Genomic DNA, 22,200 nt, shown 5'->3' with positions numbered 1-22,200 from the left:
AAATATATATGTATTTAAATATGTAAATATTGATTTTTTGCTAATCCTCATCTTTTTCCCCTCTGATGGTTATTTTCCTTACTTGTCTGTGAACCATATGGCTGGGAAAAAAATAAAACACACACACACACACACACATATATATATATATATATATATATATATATATATATATTTCACGTATATATTTTGAAGTACACGGATCGATCTATTTTTGCACCTTTTATGCTATCTGAATTTTACCAAGCCATTAACTGAACAAGTGTCGAAAGGTCCGAAATAAATTTTATTTAAAAAAATGGTCTGGCTGAACCAAATTTTTCAAATAGGTGTAATGAAGGTTAGATGTTCACCTACACCAGCTACACTAGTAGAAATTGGCAAAAGTCTCACTGAGGCCTTTAAGGCTTGGCTAGATGCATATTACTTTGACATTTTGAAATTTGAAGACTGAAATTGGCATGTCTGTAATTTGACTCTAAAACTTACAGTAGTGGGAAACACATGGCATGAAATTCCCCCATGACAATGAAACAAACGTGTGGAAAAGCACACACAAAACTATATAAATATATAACCAGCAAATTTGACCTGTTTTGCCAATAACATATTTAACTGAAAACTGTAAAAAACTCTTAAATAGTTAGTTAAATATGTGTATTAATTATATGTGTATATATATATATATATATACTGTTGTGCAGAAATTCTGGATTATGTTACTGCTTTTAAAATAAACGTGACTTTCAGATTTCCACTACCCAAATAGAAAAAAAATACTATTTAGTAAGCTTTTGTCTACAGCTTTGGCAAGTCCTCCTCTTCTAAGCCCACCCAGACTGTCTGTGGCTGTCCAATCACAGACTTCCCAATGCAGCTCAATGAGAAGTCTTGCAAGGTGCTCTGAGCAACTGCCGCTTTTTGAGATTAGCTCCACTGAGAAAAACAACCAGGAAGTAACAGGTTTGATAAACAACCAAGGGGTGTATTGTGATTAATTTATAAAAGCGCCTATTTATATTGAAATTTTCACTTTTTGTAAATTGAAAAAAACGAGAACAAATAAGAACCAAAATGCTTTAGGGATCTCTTAAGTGTCTCTTAAAAAAATGCTTTTCAATCTTTTTAAAATATATTTCTTTCAACTGTAATATGTGCTATGGATAGATGTACGGTATCAGAAGAAATCCCTATTTGTACTTTAAAAAAAAAAAAATGTTATCTATGGCTGTACTTAAAGACACAGCATTAATTTATTATCAAGGCCCAAAAAGACCTGACTCGCAAACACAGAATTTCAGGAAAGGTTCAGTCATGAAGAGGCTAGTTTTATTTTTTTCAGACTACACAAACAAATAATTTTGCAAAATAATGGTTTTCCTTTGAATATGTGACCTCCAGAATGTCCATTAATGAAGTTATGACTGGAATATGTCAGTTTCCTACAATTTTTCCTACCCATGGTTATATCACATACTCATTGCTTTATCAGCAACCTATGACCCTATTTCTCTGATTACCTATATTTAACCATCAACAGGTTAAGGAAGCTTAAGTTGATCCATTGCCATGAGCAAAAGCCTTACAAATGTCCTGCCTCAGACTTGAACAAAACTACAACAGCTGATCCACTGCCATAAGAAAAAAGGTAGCCTTTTGGAGGACCTTATCAAGATTTTACCCTACATATTATCATTTCATGTTTGTATTTTGACTACCTTGTATGTATCTTCTTTTACTTACTTTTTGTTTATTCTCCACTACCTTGTTTTTGTAACATCTATTACAACCTGGGTATATATATATATATATATTTATTTTAAAATATATGTGTATATATATATACACACACACACACACAAATACACATATCACAGCGCAATGGCAAAACCAAGATCATCAGGTACCCAGCTGGAGAGATAACCTGGCTAAGAGAAGAACTGGTCACCACGGATGTCAAGACCAGGAAACTACTCACTATGAATGGAGGATTCCACCTGATATCCAGCACCAAGAGACTGTACACCTGCCGGAAGGAAGGAGGTTGGGGCCTGATGAGTGTCAAGGCCACAGTCCTGGATGAAACAGATAGAGGATGCAGAAAAAGAGGAGGTTCCTTTGCAAGACAAATCTCTTCTTGTGGTATACCACTGGCAGATAGTGCATATGGTTCACATGACAAAATTCTACCATTGGTTGGAAAAGGCAGGACAGAAAGATAGCACTGAGGCACTAATCCTAGCAGCACAGGAACAGGCACTCTGCACCAGATCAATAGAAGCTGGAGTCTACCATACCAGGCAAGACCCAAGGTGCAGACTGTGTAAAGAGGCCTCTGAGACAGTCCAATACCTAATAGTCGGATGAAAGATGTTAGCAGGAACAGCATACAAAGAGAGACACAACCAAGTTGCTGGGATTGTGTACCAAAACAACTGCACAGAATATGGATTGGACCTGCATAAGTCCAGATGGGACATACCACAAAGGGTAGTTGAGAATGACAGGGCTAAGATCCTGTGGGACTTCAAGATCCAGACAGACAATCAACCAGACCAATCAACCAGACATTGTGGTGGTAGACAAGGAACGAAAGACTGCTGTCATGGTGGATGTGGCAACACATAGTGACTATAACATCAGGAAGAAGGGACCTGAGAAGGTGGAGAAATACCAAGGACTGAAAGAAGAACAAGAAAGGATGTGGAAAGTGAAGGCAGTAGTAGTCCCAATTGTGATAGGATCACTCGGGGCTGTGAATCCCAAGTTGGGGGAGTGGCTTCAACAGATTCCAGGTGGGACATCTGAGATTGCTGTCCAAAAGAGTGCAATTATAGGAATAGCTAAGATACTGCGCAGAACTCTCAAACTCCCAGGCCTCTGGGAGGAATAAACATAGCACCCAGGAGGGGTGAGAAAATCAATTTTTAATTTCTATATATGTAATTTATCTATTTATTTTTTATTTACCTTTATGTCTTGTCCTGTATGCTAAAGATTAAGGCTTGTATACTTAATTGTTTTATTCACCTACCTATATGCCTCTAATGACTTTTCTCTTTGACTCCTATCCTCCTCCTTTATATTACAATTTACTATACCTACCAAAATGTTTGTTTTGCTTGACTAACCTTCACCTCATCTGTGCATGAATGCATCTCGCTATTCCATAGCTTAATAGCAGGCATATCTAACCCTAATATCACACTTTCAAAGCCTGTGTTACAAATGTCATGCCTCAGACCTGAACAGAACTCAAATGTTACTAAGGTGCTGGTACATGCCACTATCCTCTCTCGTCTTGACTACTGCAATCCACTTCTGAGTGGTCTTACTTTGCCCATTGCAGTCTATAATTAATGCGGCAGTAAGGCCCATCTACCTGTCTGCCTGCACCTCCCATGCCTCCGCCTCTGTCAGTCCTTACACTTGCTTCCCGTAAAATTTAGAGCTTAATTTTGATTTCTGGTGCTTGCTTATAAATCTCTACATAATTCTGCTCCTACCTATCCCCATTAATACACAACTATGACCTGCCTGCCGAAGATTTGCGTCTGTCCTCTGTTCTTACCCGCACCTCAGACGCCCACCATTAAGACTTCTCTATGGCTGCGCCATTCCTATGAAGCTACCTTTGCTGCTCCGTTAGACTCTAACCCAGTCTCAGTTCCTTTAAAAGATCATTAAAAAGTCATATCAATCTAACTGTTCATTGTAAATTATTCTAGTAAGCTACTTTTTCCCATACAGGAAATACATCCTAACAATATTAAAAGATTCACTTCTACGCATGGGTTCTGGTAGATGAATAATTTGTTTAAGGGTCCTTTATTATTTTTACTACTAAGATCATGGGAAAATACGTCAGAAATAAATATAATTACTAAACATGAATAGCATGAACCAAAAGCAATTTGAGTAGGTCTATCTATCTATATTTACTTTTCTTCAAGTGTTTTATTCTTTTTATAATTTACCTTCACTTGCTTCTCTACATTTTCTAGTTTCATTTGGCTTCCTGAAATTATACTCATCGACTCCTTCCATCACCCAAGTTATTGGATTGCTCTTTATAGCCATGTGGCTAATTGTTTAAAATTTTACATTTTTGGCCACTGAATAATTTACAATTTCTTGTCTCATCTCAACTTGAAAACATGTCAAGAGGTTGGAATCCCTTGACCCACTCTTAGATCCACTTTCTCTAAACGTAGAAATCTTTATTATTGCTATTATAATTTATGGTATAATATATTGACAGAAGATATAATACAATATGGGCTGCATTTACTGGTTTTAAGGACGAACTTCATGAGGAGTGCGTTCATATCATTGACTTACTGACTTACAATATCGCAGTTTTGCAGACATGACTATATTGTCCTGTTTTATTTTCAACTAAGTGCTTAAAATTGCATTTCTACAAATACAAAAAGAATGAATAATTAAATAGAGAAACTGTAATTAATGTTTAAAACAATTTTGCTCAATGCATTGCAAATTGTGACTCTTTTATTTACAGTTGAATTAAAACCAAAATATTAAGACTAGTACAAAACCTTTATAAATTAAAACGACAAATTATTATTATTTCTTTTTTTTTTGTTCACTTCAAGTTCCAATGGTAAAGTAAATAATGAAATAAATAATTGTACTTACTTATTGCTTCTACAAACTGTTCAAAGAAACAGTATGGGAACAGACGATCAGGCAGCTCTCGGAAAAACATCTTGAGTGCGCCGGTGACAACGTGGATGTCCTCCCACTGGCTGTCGTCCAAATTCAGCTTCTCTTCTGGGAAAACACGAGGAGAAATGGAACAACTGGTTTTAATGAAACAATTACAAGACACTAATTATTATGTTAATGTTTGCCTACTATCATCAGCATCCGTTAACAGCCTTCTGTACCTAGAGGTTTGGTGCTGTGCATGTTTTTTTTTTTCTCTAGGAAAGGAACATTTTCAATGGAATACCATCTGTAGGAATGCAGCTAACAAAAAACAAGAATACAAAGAGACATTGCCATTGACATAACATGTCAGATACATTTATTCCCATAATGCATCAGCAGGAAAATTAGCATTACAGCGCAACGTGATTCAAAGCTATTTGGTTTTGAGGCCGAGGGGCTAGAAGTGCCAATGATGTCTGGCTCATGGGACTGACCTAAAGGCCTTATCGAGCCAACATGAGACATATGCTAAACATGGCAATAGAAAACCAACTATTATAATACATATGTTAGACTTGCTATGTACTAGGGAATTATAGGTAGCAATTGTTAGAATTTTGTGTGTGAATGCAGGATCAACTAGGAATAAACATAGAGGGAAAATAATTCTTTTTGTCGCTGTTTCAATAAATCTGTTTTCAACTCAGCAAGGTAGAGTTTTTCTCAAACAATATTAGACAGACCCCTGTTGGTCTATGAAGGCTATGTAAAGCTGTCATGAATGATAACACTTTAAAAAAAAAAAAACACAGCCCTTCCAAATTACATTTTTTTTTTATAAAAGAGGATGGATTCTTTTGAAGCTAACCTGAACAGAGAAATCTTAATATAAGTTGCAATTGAGAACTTAAATACATCATTAATTTAAAAATAATGCAACGTTTATCCTCTATTGCTTGGTATTATCTATGTATATTTATTTAAACATCAAACAATAATTACAGAATAATGTGCCACCTCACAGCTTAGTAACATCTGTTATGTACGTATTACATAAAACATATTGTTAATTTTTTTTTTCTTTTGCATTTTTTATATGTTTTTTTGTTAATTATTCACATACAAGTGCTTTCTAAAATGTTATTTCAATATTATTACCTTACAATATAAAGAGAAGCATAGAAACTAATAGTTAACAAAATAAAATAAGCAAAGTGATAAAGCTCAGTGCTATTTTGAACGAATATCCTAATTTCTAATAATAGAAGAGAAGAATATATTATCTACGAACATTTAACGAAAAGTTGAACAGCACAACCGATGCTGTTAAAGATTGTCTCAAAGGCGAAAAAAAAAAAAAAAGAAAAGCATTAAGTGACATGGGAAAAAACTCCCGCAAATTGTTCTTTATTTGCGACAACTTAAGTACCATAGTTGAAGCTGCTCAGAAGTCACTGGGCAAGAGACCTTTCCTTCACAGTGATTACCATGATTGATCATATTTAAACAATTAACCTCCAGTTATTTAAACTCACTTTTGAAATAGAATGGCAGCGTCGTAGCAGTCAAGAATAAAACAGTCAACACTTAACAATAGCATCAAAAAGAGAAACCTGTCAGGGTATACTGTCACTTTAAAGCACTGGGCTTTGTATTGTTGAAATCTGTCAAGATATTTTGAAATGTCCCTCTCACTATGGTGCCACACCCCCTGCTTGTCCTTATAATAAAATTGGTTTTACTCCTGATTAAATCATTTTCTCCTTTCCCACTACCATACTTTTTATAATGGACCTGCGTGCTCTACAGCTGGTGTTCTTCCCATGGCACCAATTTTTACTTTATCTTTTAAGCACTTTGCTGCTAGGAGCTCATGCAGAGGGCTTATGTTTTGCTAAGAGCTTCATTCTTACAGAAATAGCTGAACACATGTTCTAAAAATGTTGTACAATTTAATGCTGGAAACACATTTAGAAAATGTAAAAGTAGCTATGTCATAACAATTGAAGTTGAACTGCACGCACACATATGCACACAGAACAAGTGGTGTTATTAGACGTATGTTTATTGATGTAGAAATTGCTAAGGTATATCAACATTCTCATAAAAGCGCCGGGATCTGCCCACCCCCAGTGTGAAATGTACTCTTCATTTGGAAACATGGTTAACTATTTCTACAGCGATACTAACATTTTTATTGCACCTTATTGTGTGAATGCACGTGCGCTCACAAACACAAACACACACAAACGTATGTAGAGGTTTTGTATACGAATAGTAGCTAAAATGAAAGCAAATACTGAGCCAAATAGGAGTGCTATAAAAAAGTTTACTTTCATGTTTATATACATATAAAAGTTTTTATATATATTATTTAAATAATTATGGGTAACCTGTGGCAAAAGTAAATTTCAATAACTAATCAATTACAACATTACCCTACTTTGCAAGTACAGAAAAGTATATATATATATTTTTTAAATATAATTATACAAGTTATTGCAAAATTATCTCATCCAACAATATTGCTTTAGAAATCTGATCAGTCTGATCTTAGAGGAGGACATACTTGAAAACGAGAGAAATCTCTATGTATCTTTCCTGGTTAAATATTTTAAAAATAAATAATTTTCAAAAAAAATCTTATGGCTGTTTTTTTAATGCCCAACATTACTCAGGTCCCATTGACAGCCATTTGGGCACTGGGAAGGTTCTAAGGAAGTTGATTTTTTCAGGATTTATTTTAGCTGATATAACACTTGATCAATGTGTCACTGGGATATACTTTCAGTTTAAGAATAGATAATTAAGCTAACACCATATACATTATTTGGATCTCTAAATAAAGAGTTAGTAATCACCAACCTGAGGTGTGCTTCATATAGTGCTGGTTAATATGGCTGTTAACACTGCATGCCACCGAATCAAGGACACAAGGCATCAGTATATGAATAGTGAGGCATAGTGATGTACATTGAGAATGTATTACATACCACTGAAATGTAGCAGCTTCCAGGCTGCCCATAAGAACCCAGAATGCAATGTGTCCATGCTTTCCTACACCTATTGCTGTAACCTCTTCTCAAGGTCAGATTTTGGGAGCTTTCCCTCCCTTTATCCTTGCCTACAGCAGTGGTCCATATCTTGTTGCAGTCCCCAGTTGTTTTGCTGTGTATATATACATGATGCTCCTACAAGATATAAAGGTGCTGTAATTCTAATGAAGGGAGTGTGACACTCTGTTTCTACAGACATTAATGCCTTCCTACATGAAGTCATGTCATTTGCATCTTCACTTTTCTCAGAGCAATGCCACTCCACTCCCTACTCTAATTCTACAAAAAGCAACATCTTTGACCTGTCCTTGCAAAATGTGTTTTTGTAGACCTTGCAGTCAGATTGCCTGCCATAGTCCAATATTGCTATATTATTATTGCATTCCTTTTTTCAAAGGCTGCAAATTATTGCAATTTTCACTTAACCTTGACTGCTGAGTATTACTGTAAGACTGCCATTCTCTCAGCAGCCACCCTATACCCGAATCCGTATCTGTCTCTGTCTTTACCTAATTTTTAGCCAGTTCTCATGTCCTGGTACAATGGGGTGGTCTGGCCTGTGTGATTTTTCACATTCGCAACTCCCAGTTCCAATTCAGGTCCAATTCCAGTTACTAACTTGCTAAGTGTTGGTAAACAAATAGTAGATCCAGTGGACACTGATGTCCTAAGAACCAACCTGCAGATATTGATTATTGTTAAAGTAAATACCCCAGCAGTATGGTTATACGTATAAAGGGGGTGCGTTTAAAGCAATAACCAATAAACGCTATTCTTGAAACCCTTTTCCTTTATGGGGTGTATTAGAGTTGTAGACTTGTGAATGTAAGGAAGTGCTGAGATTTACTGGTGGTGGTTGATTCTGGTCTGAAGTAGAACTTAAGAAAAAAAACACTTTTCAGTAGGAATGTGAAACTGTTAAGACTCAGCAACTGGTCGCAATGGACCTGTGTGTCCAACTTGTCTGGTTACAACTACATGTTTGTTGGTCTACCCACTGTAAAGCGCTGCGGAATTTGTTGGCGCTATATAAATAATAACATATAATGGACCTTTAACCCCTTAAGGACACATGGCATGTGTAACATGTCATGATTCCCTTTTATTCCAGAAGTTTGGTCCTTAAGGGGTTAAAGACATTTGTATATAATTAGCATAAAGCAACCTAATTAGTGTGAGAATTGTTCCAACTTTTCTTACAATCCCACATCTATCAAAGAGAAAAATATTCACCACCCTTATTACAGCAGTGTATTGATTTTTAAAGGTAAACGTGGAAAAATTAGGAAACAGGTATCAAATGATGTATGTCATTACATACACAGTTATGACATCATAAGTGTTTAGTAATATTAAATGGTGCAACATATTTTATAAACAAATATAGCAACCATTGTGTAGATCATCAAACTACAATTGTCTATGCTTTGCTTTAATAGCCCCAATTTGTGTGTCTTCACATATAACACCATTGTGCATGCTGACTGATTGGATGCAACCACATATTAAAAGTTTGAAGTCAGCATACAACAAAGCAATCAACAAGAGATATAGCATCTGCTTTCCTGTCTATTCAAGCTGAAGTTTCCCATTGAAAATGCTGAAATGTTTGCAAGTTAACATAATTAACTCACACAAATACAGAGAAACTATGATATAAGACACAGATGGAAAAATCAAAGATTTTCTGAATGTACTACAGCAGCAGGATTAGGATTTCTGTAAAAAACCAATAGATATACTAATTAAGAAAACATCACTATCAAAAAATGCAGTTATGGGATTACAGCTTAATTTTCTTTTAACAATTTGTATTTAAATAATAAATAAATAAGAGATGTCTTGATACTGGTAATCAACAGCTTTCTATTTGCTTAAATGTTTTAACTACATTTTATTGATTTTTTTATAATATTTATTGATAGTTTATGATACATTTCTTGAAATAAAGAAATTAATTGAAATAAATTAGACAGGCTAGTGTTAATATTTCTATTGCTGTATAGATTCTATGTTAATAACCAACTGTATCTTGGATATTCTCCATAAAATCTGACAATTCATTTTAGTTTTAAACTCAACAGTAGTAGGGCTGTTGAGGTTGATCATAATAATTTTGTGCCGTGCGATATTCAGAGCAAGAGAAGCAAGAGGTCAGACATCATTCATCATTAGATGAAGTGCCATTTTCAACTCTAGTTGTAACAGCTGCAAGTAACAAAAAAGGTATTATTTACAAGTGTACAATCCTATCTCTATACGCCAAAGAAGAGGAAAGGTGATAATGTGCTTAAAATTAGTGATGTCATTCTTCAAATAACCTCCAAAGTCACAAGGCATGCAGCATTTCTGAACTCTGTAGTTTACCACCGATAAGACATGACCATTTTACATGCATATGAATAGATTCAGTGTTTTTGTGAACATAGCACTGTGAATCCAACTTATGATTTATATCAAGATCCTTGCCTTCTCTCTCCCTTTTTTAATAGATGTTTTTTGTTGTTAACAAGGCATCTCTTGTCCCTATTGCACCTCGAGGCATAATGGTTTCTGGGAAACTAAATAGGGTCTATTCTAAAATGGCAAGATAACATTCCAAGATTTTTCAGTAGAGTTTCTGGCCAAATTCGGCCGTGCGAGGCTGGCTAGCTGACACAGATAGACTCTTATTATATTTTGTACCGTCTTTGATAAAACTTAAAAAGCTAATAAGCTCGATTAAAATAAAAATCTAAATCATTCACTGGCATGATAGTGGCCAAAATACTAATATTGAGATATCTTTAAGATAAAGCATTCATTATTATATTACCTTATGTACAGTTTTAACATGAAATGATTTAATAACTATAACATTTCCTATTTTAGACACTGTTGTTATTGAAAAATATAGACCTGAGAGAATATAGAATGGCTGAAATGAATACATTAATGTGTCTATTTTGCTATCAGTACTATTAGAACATCTTCATTTTTTTATGTTAATTTAATAGACTTTAAGCTACTACCTTGATCTTTCTTCTTTATAACCTGACCCAGAACTGCTTGACTCCAGTATTTAGAAATTATCTTGATGTATGTTGTTCCTCCTTAATGGACCTACAAATTATACCCAAACCGTACCCACTAGCCTTAGACCAACTATAAGGATTAGATCCTTGCTTTGGAATTGGATTTGTTTTATTTCTGTTACCCTGAGACTTACTCACCCTCGTTACACAGAATATTGACTTTGGAACTTACAAAACCTTTTTCTAGGCATGTGCATGGGGAAAATTTTCGGTTCGGTTCGGCATTCCGAAATTTTGAATTTTCGCAATTCGGGACTTCGGCAATTTGGCAATTCGGCACTTCAACACTTCGGAACTTCGGCAACTTCGGAACTTCGACACTTCAGCACTTCGGAACTTCGGCACTTCGACACTTCGGAAATTCGGCAACCTCGGAACTTCGGCAACCTCGGAACTTCGGAACTTAGGCACTTCGGAACTTCGGCAAATTTGGCACTTCGACACTTCGGAACTTCGGCATTTCGGAACTTCGGAATTTCGGGACTTTGGCACTTCTATTGCAGCCGCTTAGTAGATAACTCCCTAATTCCCACAGTATTAGGGAGTTATCTACCAAAAGGCTGAAAGACCTAAATTGGTCTTTCAGACAAATTTACTAATACTAAGTAAAAATGACTTATTATTAGTAAATTTTGCCCCTACTTGCTATACCGCGAGTAGGGGCATGTCTGCCTGTGGCTGCTCACTGTTTTAAAAAAAATAAATAAAATAGGCCCCCCCGGCGGGTGGGGGCCCTAAAGTAAAATGATGGGGGGGACCTAATGTCCTCCCCCCTGGCCCCCACCCCTGAGCGGCGGGTGGGGGCCCTAAATACTAATAAGGGGGGACCTAACGTCCTCCCCCCTGGCCCCCACCCCTGAGCGGTGGGTGGGGGCCCTAAATAGTAATAGGGGAGACCTAATGTCCTCCCCCTGGCCCCCACCCCTGAGCAGTGGGTGGGGGCCCTAAATAGTAATAGGGGGGACCTAATGTCCCTCCCCTGGCCCCCACCCCTGAGCGGCGGGTGGGGGCCATAAATACTAATAAAGGGGGGACCTAATGTCCTCCCCCCTGGCCCCCACCCCTGAGCGGTGGGTGGGGGCCCTAAATACTAATAAAGGCGGGGGAAGCTAATGTCCTCCAACCTGGTCCCCACCCCTGAGCGGCGGGTGGGGGCCCTAAACACCAATAGGGGGGACCTATTGTCCTCCCCACGGCCCCCACTCCTGAGCAAAATAACCGACGCAATAAAATAAAAAAAATAAAAACGAGCGCAAAAAAAAATAATCCTTCTTCACCCATGGAGGGCTACGCGCAGACTGAGACTTCGGCACTTCAACACTTCGGAAATTCGGTAATTTTGGAACTTCAGGACCTCGGCAATTCGGCACTTCAGCAATTCGGACATTCGGAAGTACCCGAATGTCTGAATTGCCCGAAATTCGTCCAAATTTATATTCGGACCGAAACAAATTGCACATGTCTACCTTTTTCTTGTTTTCCCATACTCAGACTGATATGTGATAGGGATGCTGGCTTTGATACAGAACTTGTATAACTTCTCACATCTTCTGTTGAGCATATTGATTACCTGTTACCAATCTTTTCTTGCTCATATGCCCACCTTGTTTTCAGAACTACCACACACTAGTATTTACCCTATGGACATAAACAACATTGCCATTTAAAACTTGCTGTTTCAATTTTAAAACCATATGAGTATACAATGACAATAGTGGGAAAATCAAGCATACACAATATATGTTCAGAAAGTATAAAGCCATGTATTATCAAAAACAGAGACACTTATAAAGGGAGATACATTGCATGTAGGACAATGATGCCTCAGTCCCCTTCAAAGCAGGTACCTTGGGACCTCACACAGTTCTCCGAGCATTTCTTGTACTGTTCAAAACACTCTGCTAAATTCTTTATTGGAATTGCCATCAACTTTTATTTGCACTGCACTCATTGCATCATCCCCAAAAGTCTTCTTAATCATCTGAATAGTTTCCGTGGAGGAATGTTATTATTATTATTTATAAAGCGCCAATAAGTTCCGTAGCGTTGTACAATCGGTGGACTAACAGACATGTATTTGTAACCAGACAGTGGATGCACAGGGACAAAGGGATTGAGGGCCCTGCTCAATGAGCTTACATGCTAGAGGGAGTGGGGTATAGTGACACAAAAGGTAAGGGATGCTAGGATAGTATTCATTGAGGACTCAGTGTTTTGTTTTGATGACAGTTTCAGGAGAGGAATCAAGCTGTTCACAGTTTAACTGATATGCTTCCCTAAAGAAGTAAGTTTTAAGAAGTGGACATTGGGTGAGAGTCTAAAAGAGAGGGGAAGGGTGCTCCATAGGAACGGTGCAACCCTAGAGAAGTTTTTAAGATGAGCATCAGAGGTAGGAGTACGAACATAGGTTAGACATAGGTCTCCGGCAGAGCAAAGGGGCCTATACTGGGCATATTTGTGTATTAGGGAGGATAAGTAGGTGGGAGCAGCTTTGTGTAGAAATTTGTAAGCAAGTGTCAGGATCTTAAATTGAGCCCTATAACTTACCGGAAGCCAATGGAGGGATTGACAAAGGGGGGAAGGTGTGGGAGATGCAGGTAGACAGGAAGATGAGCCTCACTGCCGCATTCATTATAGACTGTAACAGGGCAGTCACGTAAGACCACTGAGAAGCAGATTACAGTAGTCAAAGCAAGAGAGCACAGCAGCATGGAAAAGCACCTTTGCCGTATCATGTGTTAAATAGGGTCGGATGTGCAAAATTATTTGCGATGGAAGTAGCAGGATTTGGCGATTGATTGGACATGAGGGGTGAAGGAGACGTCGGAGTTAAAGAGAACACCTAGGCAGCGTGCCTTAGAGGTAGAGCGGATGGTAGTGCCACTGACTTGGAGAGACAAAGACAAGGGAGTAGCAACACTTGAGGGAGGGAAGACCAGAAGGTCTGTTTTGGACAGGTTTAATTTAAAGAAATAAGTAGCCATCCAGTTGGAAATAGCAGAAAGGCAGTCAGAGACACGAGTCATGAGGGTGGCGAGAAATCAGGGGAGGACAGATAAATTTGCGTGTCATCTGCATAGAAATGATACTGAAAGCCAAAGGAGCTGATGAGTTTACCTAGGGAGACAGTGTAGATTGAGAACAATAGGGGACCAAGGACAGACCCTTGGGGAACCCCAACAGAGAGGGATTGGGGAGAAGAGGCAGATCCAGAGAATGAAAAACTGAATGAGCGCTGGGAGAGGTAGGAAGAGCACCAGGAGAGAGCGGCATCTCGTAGACTGAGATTACGGAGGATGAGAAGAAGCTGTTGATGATCAACAGTGTCAAAAGCAGTAGCAAAGTCAAGGAAAATTAGAGTAGAGTAGTGGCCATGGGATTTAGCAGTGTTAAGATCCTTATATACATTGGTCACAGCTGTTTCAACAGAGTGACAAGCGTGGAATCTAGATTGAAGCAGGTCAAGCAGAGAGTTGGATTTGAGGAAGTTTGTCAATGTGGGTGGTAGTTGGATGGGGAATTAGGGTCAAGGTCGGGCTTTTTTAGAATCGGGCTTACGGTATATTGTTATTTAAAATCAACTAAAAGGATTTACATTTAATGTGCTGATGTGCTTCTCTTCTGCAACAAGTGCATATCCATTCATGATAATTTTAGAAAGTTGAAAATCTAGATTTTTATTCTATTAAATTAATAGTTTGTTCAGTATTTTCATTTTTAAACATTGGCCCTTGCATGCCAATCACTCCATGGTCTTTATTGTCTGTGTTTTAACTACCAATAATTGCAAGAGATTACTAGACAGTCCATCGTTTGCAGGAGAGAATTAAGGTTCAGTTCAAAATGGCTTACGTCAGCCTTGTTTCACAAGTAAAGCTTAAATTGGTTCTATTTTCCCTATGCTCAGAGAACACCAATATGGCGCAACTTCAAATAGCTTTTAGCAAGTAACCTGAAATAATTATTTTTCACTGGGCATACTTTTAAATATCAGCTGCAAAGTTTGACCTTTGTGGACAGATTATATTTAAAAAATAAATAAATAAAAATAAAACAACATAAATAAATATTCCTGGAAGCAACGGTAAGGGCCATAGTAAATACCATAATTGTTAAAACCCATAAAATATACTTGTATTAATATATATCAATAGTGGAGTATAGTGGAGTTCAAGCTTAAGTTCACATAGCAATAATTTTAGCAATTTAAGTTTTTAGGTTTCATTTTGATAAGGGCACCTTAAGGTAAATCTAAAAACATGAAAACGAATTGACACATTTTATGTACATCCGACATAAGGTGTTTGGCATTTTATTACCATGGTCTACAATGCAACAAATAATTTAATTTTTAAATGACAGGTTGTGTATTTGTTTTAATTCTTGTCCATTGTATTGAGATCCTGTTCCTTTTAAACAGATGCTTTACTTGATTCACATTTTACCAAAAGGTAAAAATGAGTCCTTTAGGGCTTTATCACGTTGAGCTGTTATTTTATTAGATTCACAAGGATATCTGATGTGAGATGACAATTTCTTTGATATCAAGAAAATCCCTTTGCTCTGAATAGTTTAACAGTGCTATTGTTGTTTGATACTGATTCAGATTGCTATGACCATGACAAACATCATGCTGGCATCTCGTAACTCTGGAAGACTCAACGTTTGACACCTGGTTTGCGGGTCTGACACACAGTAATAAGGCAAATCCGAGTTTTTTTTTGTTTTTTATTTCTTCTTTTTTACATCATGAGCCAGACGCTCTTCTACACTGTTTTTCTGGCTTCTATGTATCTCGCAGTATCTGATCTCAAACACAGGAGAGACGAAGAGGCTGCAAGATCAATAGAGCAGTAAAGCAAAATACTTGGCAAAAAATGCTCACATATGTCCATTATTTTAGGAGACTGTTCTATTTTGTTATACACCTGATGTCCAATGTCACAGAGAGAAAAAAAGATAACAGATGTAGAAGATGAACTGTAATTTTAAATGAAACAAAAAAGAAAATATAAAAAAACTATTTAGCAAAAATATTTTACATCTGCTCAATGTTTAAAAATAAGCGTCATTTTTTGCCTTTTTCGTCCTTATTTAGTTGACATGTATCAACATCGGTATTATCTGGAGAAATTAGTAGATGCATTTTCCTAGTTTGTGGTTGATGATACATAGGAAAGGATTGTGTCATATATTTCCAATATTCATTGCAGTCAGTTCTGCAGTAGGTGCAAATGCCAAACACTTTTTGTGTCTTTACAATTGGAAAAATTACATGACACTGTTACATTTCTTTTTAAGGGACACTATAATCACACACCACTTCATCTCCATGAAATGGTCTGGCTGTAATGTCCCTGTCCTTTTAGCCGTGCAATATAAAACATTACAGTATTTAGAAACTACCATGTTTACATTGCAAGGTTAAATGACAACCACTAGAGGCGCTTCTACTACACTGACCATGCAAAACGCGGTCACATGATGTGGAAGCCCTCATAGTTAAGCATTAAATTGATACTCATTTATGAGAAGCATTGGATTGACCATCACGGAGGAGGCCATGCCTCCCTCATGAAACCACATGAGGCAGAGTGGTGAAAATGGTCAGTAAAACTTGTTATTATTTATACTGGAAATGGGGAGGGGGACCTATGTAAAGCTAGGAACAAGGTCACTCGACTTTTTGGAATACCGGTCTTATTACAGTGTCCCTTTAAGGCTTCACTATAAACTGTAGCTTCAGGCACCCATGTGATCATAGGTATCCAGAAAAAAGATGCCTATTACCCAGTCAACTGTCCCAATTACAGGATCATGGTCCCTCCAGCCTCTGCCAACATACCATATTGATACTGTGCATCATTCTGATGTCCTTCTTGATGCTGTCTGCTTCACCTTCTACTCATTATTTAATCCCCGGTGCTTGGTCATTTTTGATGCCACGGTGGTCAACGTCAATCCAGCAACATAGTCTTGTGCTTTTTGGTGTCATAATTGATGCAAATCGATGGGAATGGATTTGGGGTTATGTAAAGTTACTCTAAGAACCCCTCTTTGCCCTGTCGTGTTACCAAAGAGTACTCACAAAATCCTTTGATTTGACCTCATATTCATGTTGCATTATACTGCACATAAGCAGCTTCCTCCCTGTCCTGGTTTATTATTTATTTGTCATACTTATCATAACGCAGAATCATTAGTTAATGTTACTTGTGTAGGTCATCAGGTCAGGGGAGGTTTTCTTGTAGTGCTTGTTCTGCTCATGTGCAAACCCATGATAAATACATAATCTGGGGATTGAATATTTAATAGAAAGATATTTCACTTAGTTTGAGGTGTTTCATTTGTTAAGAATCTATTAAATCCTCTCTCTGAATAATTTTGATCATGAAAAGTAAGTATTTAATGTAAGTTATCGGATCTGATACTAATGAAAGAAGAAACTATTTTATTGTAGTATTGTGGTTGCATCTGCAATTTTAAAGCTGTATTGGTACCCCTTAATGTGTTGATAAATATGAAATATATGATTGGAATTTCCCTATCAATTTGGCATTACTGGATTGTAAATAGAATGATGACAATTTCTCACCACTAATTCTCAGCTAATTGACATCTCAAATATCTAGAGAAACAAAACTAAAGCAAAGACATCAAGATGATGACATTTACGATCTCCTTTGTGCACAGACTTCCTCCAGTTGGTGCAGGTGGTATGGCGCCCACACAACATTTTTGTCTCAACGTTTGTCTCTACAGAGAGAAACAGGCAGTTGTGGAAACACGGCAGCTATACTATTATTTGCTTTTAAAAAGCCCAGATTTCAGGTTTCGATTTGGCATTAGGATAGCATTGACGTAAAGCAGACAAAAAGTACATGTGGGTTTTTAAATACTCTTTTGTCCAACTAAAGTGTTTTTAGCCTTTTATTGATGAACCATTTAGCAATTGTCACGTGTTATTAAAGGGGGTAATTTGTTTTTTTTTAATGTTTTGATAGCAGCATCTTGTCACACATACTGTTTTGCACAAACTACCCTTTTTGTTCCCTGACAAATTTCAAAATTAAAACCTATCGAACTGTAAATAAGGGTGGGTTTGCCAGAGGAAGTATATGACTAATATTTACATAAAAAATGGATTGTAAAGAAAAATCCCAACAACCTTGATTAGTTTATCCATTAAAAAACGAGGTTGACTGGACCTTTAAAACACATGCCAAATCTTACTTGAAGTGACGGATACATTGCTCAATAAAACCTACACGGATTGTGAAAAATAAAATAAATACATAATTATAAGACAATTCTTTACTCAAAAACAACAGTAGGGTATCTTCTTAATTTGATTTTTTTCTACAGGTGGTCTGCAGCTGCACATAAACAGGTTAGAACACCATTTTCCCATGGGCTACGAGACAAAGTCATATCTGTATGCATAGAAATGTATTTGGTATTCCAGATTTATTTTGTACTAAAATAAAAAAAAAAGCATTCTTTCATAATCGCCTGAGGTAAGTCCCCAAGCCAAAAAGAACACAGAATCTCTCTTGTCTCAGTGGCTGAGCGTGAAAATAAATGATATCAAATACCTACTTCACATGACTCACAGAGGCCTTTTGCCAGCTTGTAACTATTTCAATCTATTTATACGAACATGCATTTTATTGACTGTAGTAGAGAACTACACAGAATTAAGAAAAATATGCTGTTTGAAATTGACTCCCAGGCAAATCACAATGGCACATCACAGAAATCTACGTGAATATGTAAGCAGTTTGAAATTCTTATGATTATAATTTTTGTATAAATTAAGTTTTAAAACTATGTGCAGGAATGCATTGTGGGATTTAAGCTGATAGAACAGTGTTTCTACTTTGTCACAAAAGCATAAAAAAGGAAAAAAGACATAAAACAAATAACATAACCCCTTCAGCAAAAAAAAATGTCACTTTGGTAATTTGTACGAAAGGAATGTAGGGGGTCTTGATGAGATGAAATTCCGAATTATATTTGCTTGATCCGGCAGTGATTATAATTACACCTTCATGGGTTTAAAAATATAGTACATCGTTTTGTCATGTTTTAAGGAACAGAACAAATAATCTAAGCAATTATATCATCTATTGTATTACATCAGTGTAAAGTGTAATCTATGTAATATAAAATTATTGTTTCATTGCAATTTTTCGAAGTTCTAATTTCCAGTTAGAATTTGTTCAACATTTCTCGTTTATAAATCCAACCTTTCATTTTTGTATATAGTTACTTGTGTATGTTCACTTCCCTATCCTCTCATTGACAGTCTCACTGAGACGTGATTATGATTTTCAGTGAATTTGACAGTGAACTTCTTAGGCAGCAATAAAATGTTTCTCATATTGTAAAGGGACCAATGTTTCGAAGGACCAAATCTAAGGCTTCTGGATTTTTAATTGCAGCATGCTGATCAGACCTAAGGCAGTACAGTCTGAGAATTACAGACTAAGCCAAAATGGTACATATGTAAGGTTACTACTTTGGCTTTGTTTAGAGTTCTCAGATTGCACTGTATATTGGCTTTGTAAAAATAGATATCCATTCACATTTCCTTATGCTGGGTGCATAGTTACATAGTTACATAGTTACATAGTTACATAGCTGAAAAGAGACTTGCGTCCATCAAGTTCAGCCGTCCTCACATATGTTTTTTGCTGTTGATCCAAAAGAAGGCAAAAAAAAACCAGTTTGAAGCACGTCCAATTTTGCAACAAGCTAGGAAAAAATTCCTTCTTGACCCCAGAATGGCAGCCAGATGTATCCTTGGATCAAGCAGTTATTACCCTACATTGAAAGATTATATCCTTGAATATTCTGTTTTTGCAAGTATGCATCTAGTAGCTGTTTGAACATCTGTATGGACTCTGATAAAACCACTTCTTCAGGCAGAGAATTCCATATCCTGATTCTTCTTACAGTAAAAAAAACCTTTCCTTTGCCTTAGACAAAATCTTCTTTCTTCTAGTCTAAACGCATGACCTCGTGTCCTATGTAAAGTCCGGTTTGTGAATAGATTTCCACACAATGGTTTGTATTGTCCTCGAATATATTTGTATAATGTTTCATTAATAATGTTAATGTTGCATTTTTCTTAAGATTTTATTTATCTACTTATCTGAAAATGCTTCACTAAACACTGAGTTTAAAAAATGGCAGATGTGTAATATTTGTGCCTATGGACGATGGAAGATAAAAAAATATTTGCATCTGCTTTCTACAAAATTGAAAACCAGGCATGCCGACGTACTCAAGTTTCCATATGTTTACCAAAGTAAAAATAAACATATATGCACATTTTCGGTAGGGAGGAGGAAACTTTACCTACTTCTTAAATAAAAGGTATTTTGCATATTTTGGTCAGTTCATGATTCAGGTACATTTCAGCTCGAAATTTGACCGATCACCTGATCGGCCCAAATCACAGTGAATTGCAGTTTAAACTAAACAAAATCTCCAAGTCTAATAAATAAATTGTGTTTATTAGAATGCCAATTATCTATGCATGGTGTTGTGGTATGGAGGCTTATCTTTTACACTTATCTATAGTAATACATGGGTTAATGCAGTGGTGTACTAAGAGGAGAGCGGGGGGGGATGGAGGCTGTCCGTCCCGGGTGCAACAAGGTAGGGGGGTGCCACCAGGGCGGCCAGGCTTAGGGTTGTGTGAGTTGTGTGGCAGTACAGGACGCCATAGCAGCAGGGGCACTGGGCAGCCGACACAGCTCACACACGCAGGGGCCGGGAATACAGCAGGAGTACAGCACGGCGAGTTGGGGAGGAGCCAAACCGCTTGTGAGGGGTGAGCCAAACCGGATGTGGGGCGGAGCTAAAAGCAGCCTCCACTCGCTGCTCTTATTGCAGCACACTGAGGGGATGCAGGAAGGAGTCCCTGCTTCCCCAACTACAACACTCCAGGGACTTCAGTGACTCCACTCTTCCACAGGTAAGTGAGATAGAGTGTGTGCTGTGTGTAACTGTGATTGTGTCTGTCTGCCTGTGACTGTGTGGTTGACTCTCTGCCTGTGACTGTGTGTGTGTGACTAGAGAGAGACTCACTTTTGCTAAGAGACTCACACACGACATTTCCTCAGTTTCTTTCCCTTTACTTACAATCTCCATCTCTGCTTTTGTTTTTGCTTTTTAGAAAGAAAGAAAAAAGAAACATTTACCTAACCAAATCAAGTTAACGTAATTTTAGTGTCTTTTCATATGAATTTTTGTACACATCATATTTTCGGTTCCTTTTGGGGAGGAGGGGGGATTTTCCTCTCTCACATTAACCAGTGGGACTACGTTTGACCGGACTGTATTTGGTTCCCTTTTCCCATATTTGTTCTCTGGCAATATAATATATTTTTTACTGGTTCCTTTTAGACTACCACTATCACTTTCTTGCCACAAGTACAAACAAGAATAAACATGGGAATAATATTATGTATCCGTAGCTTATGGGTCTGGAGACTTATGTGCATAAATTTGATGTACATTCGTACAATCTTTATGAATATTTATCAAAACCTCTTGGCCTCCACAGTATACTAAACACTGCTCACATTATACATTAGATACCCATCGGGGTACATAAATTTATATATCATTAGATCGATGGCACCAGGCATCATACGGAGCCATTCTGTCCTCACCATAAAAGACTTAATCCATTAAAGAGTTAATTAATATATTTTCGGAGGTTCGGCTCGATTAGCACTGTCTGGGAGTCTTTTCGGCTATGTACATTTATGGTCCGTTTTTCTTCGGATTAGTACCTATACATCTAGACTCCCCCTATGGCCCTATCTACATCGGGTTTAATAGGTACCTAATGTGTTTTTTATTTTATGTGAGCATGTTTAATATCGGGACCCATTCTGGATTTAATCGGATCTACCTGTCTCTCCTCCCCCGCCCCTCCCTTTTTCCTCCCGGAGTGGCTGATATCGAAGGGAGGAGGGAACAGGGTTGACGTGATGCAGCCCTGTAACGCCCCTTACACTCTGATTGGCGGTTTTTCCGCCACTGGGCAGGCACCTGAAAGGGAACCCACGTGGGGCACTATGGGAACGCCCCCTACATTGTGATTGGCGGTCTCCAGCCAATGGGAGCATTTCTGTTCCCTTTTAAAACCGGCACCTAGCCCCCTGACTCCTCAGCTCTTGACAAAGGCGTGCAGATACGCCGAAACGCGCGTTGAGCGTTTAAATTGAGCCGATGCTCACACCTAGCCTTTGCACTCTTAACTGGGAATGATTCTAGCCGACGCTAATTCTTTGAGTTTAAGTCTGAGTGCATATTTTATTTACACTTCTAGGCTTCCTATCTGGATGGGCCAACACTCTGTAATTTGGGAATTTTTC

At 37.4% G+C, this 22,200-nt stretch overlaps 1 protein-coding gene across 1 annotated transcript in view; it reads right to left on the bottom strand.

Annotated features, from left to right (window-relative positions):
- The window catches only part of ARHGAP15 (Rho GTPase activating protein 15), a 473,358-nt gene that overhangs the window by 97,213 nt on the left and 353,945 nt on the right, over positions 1 to 22,200 (bottom strand). Inside the window, exon 13 of the mRNA XM_063429376.1 lies at positions 4,660 to 4,794. Coding sequence (XP_063285446.1) covers positions 4,660 to 4,794 — 135 coding nt within the window. The remainder of the gene's footprint in view (positions 1 to 4,659; positions 4,795 to 22,200) is intronic.

This window comes from Pelobates fuscus, chromosome 8 (assembly GCF_036172605.1).
Source record: "Pelobates fuscus isolate aPelFus1 chromosome 8, aPelFus1.pri, whole genome shotgun sequence".
NCBI lineage: Eukaryota > Metazoa > Chordata > Amphibia > Anura > Pelobatidae > Pelobates > Pelobates fuscus.
Note: the sequence above shows the minus strand (reverse complement) of the source record. Positions and strands in the feature narration are given on the sequence as shown.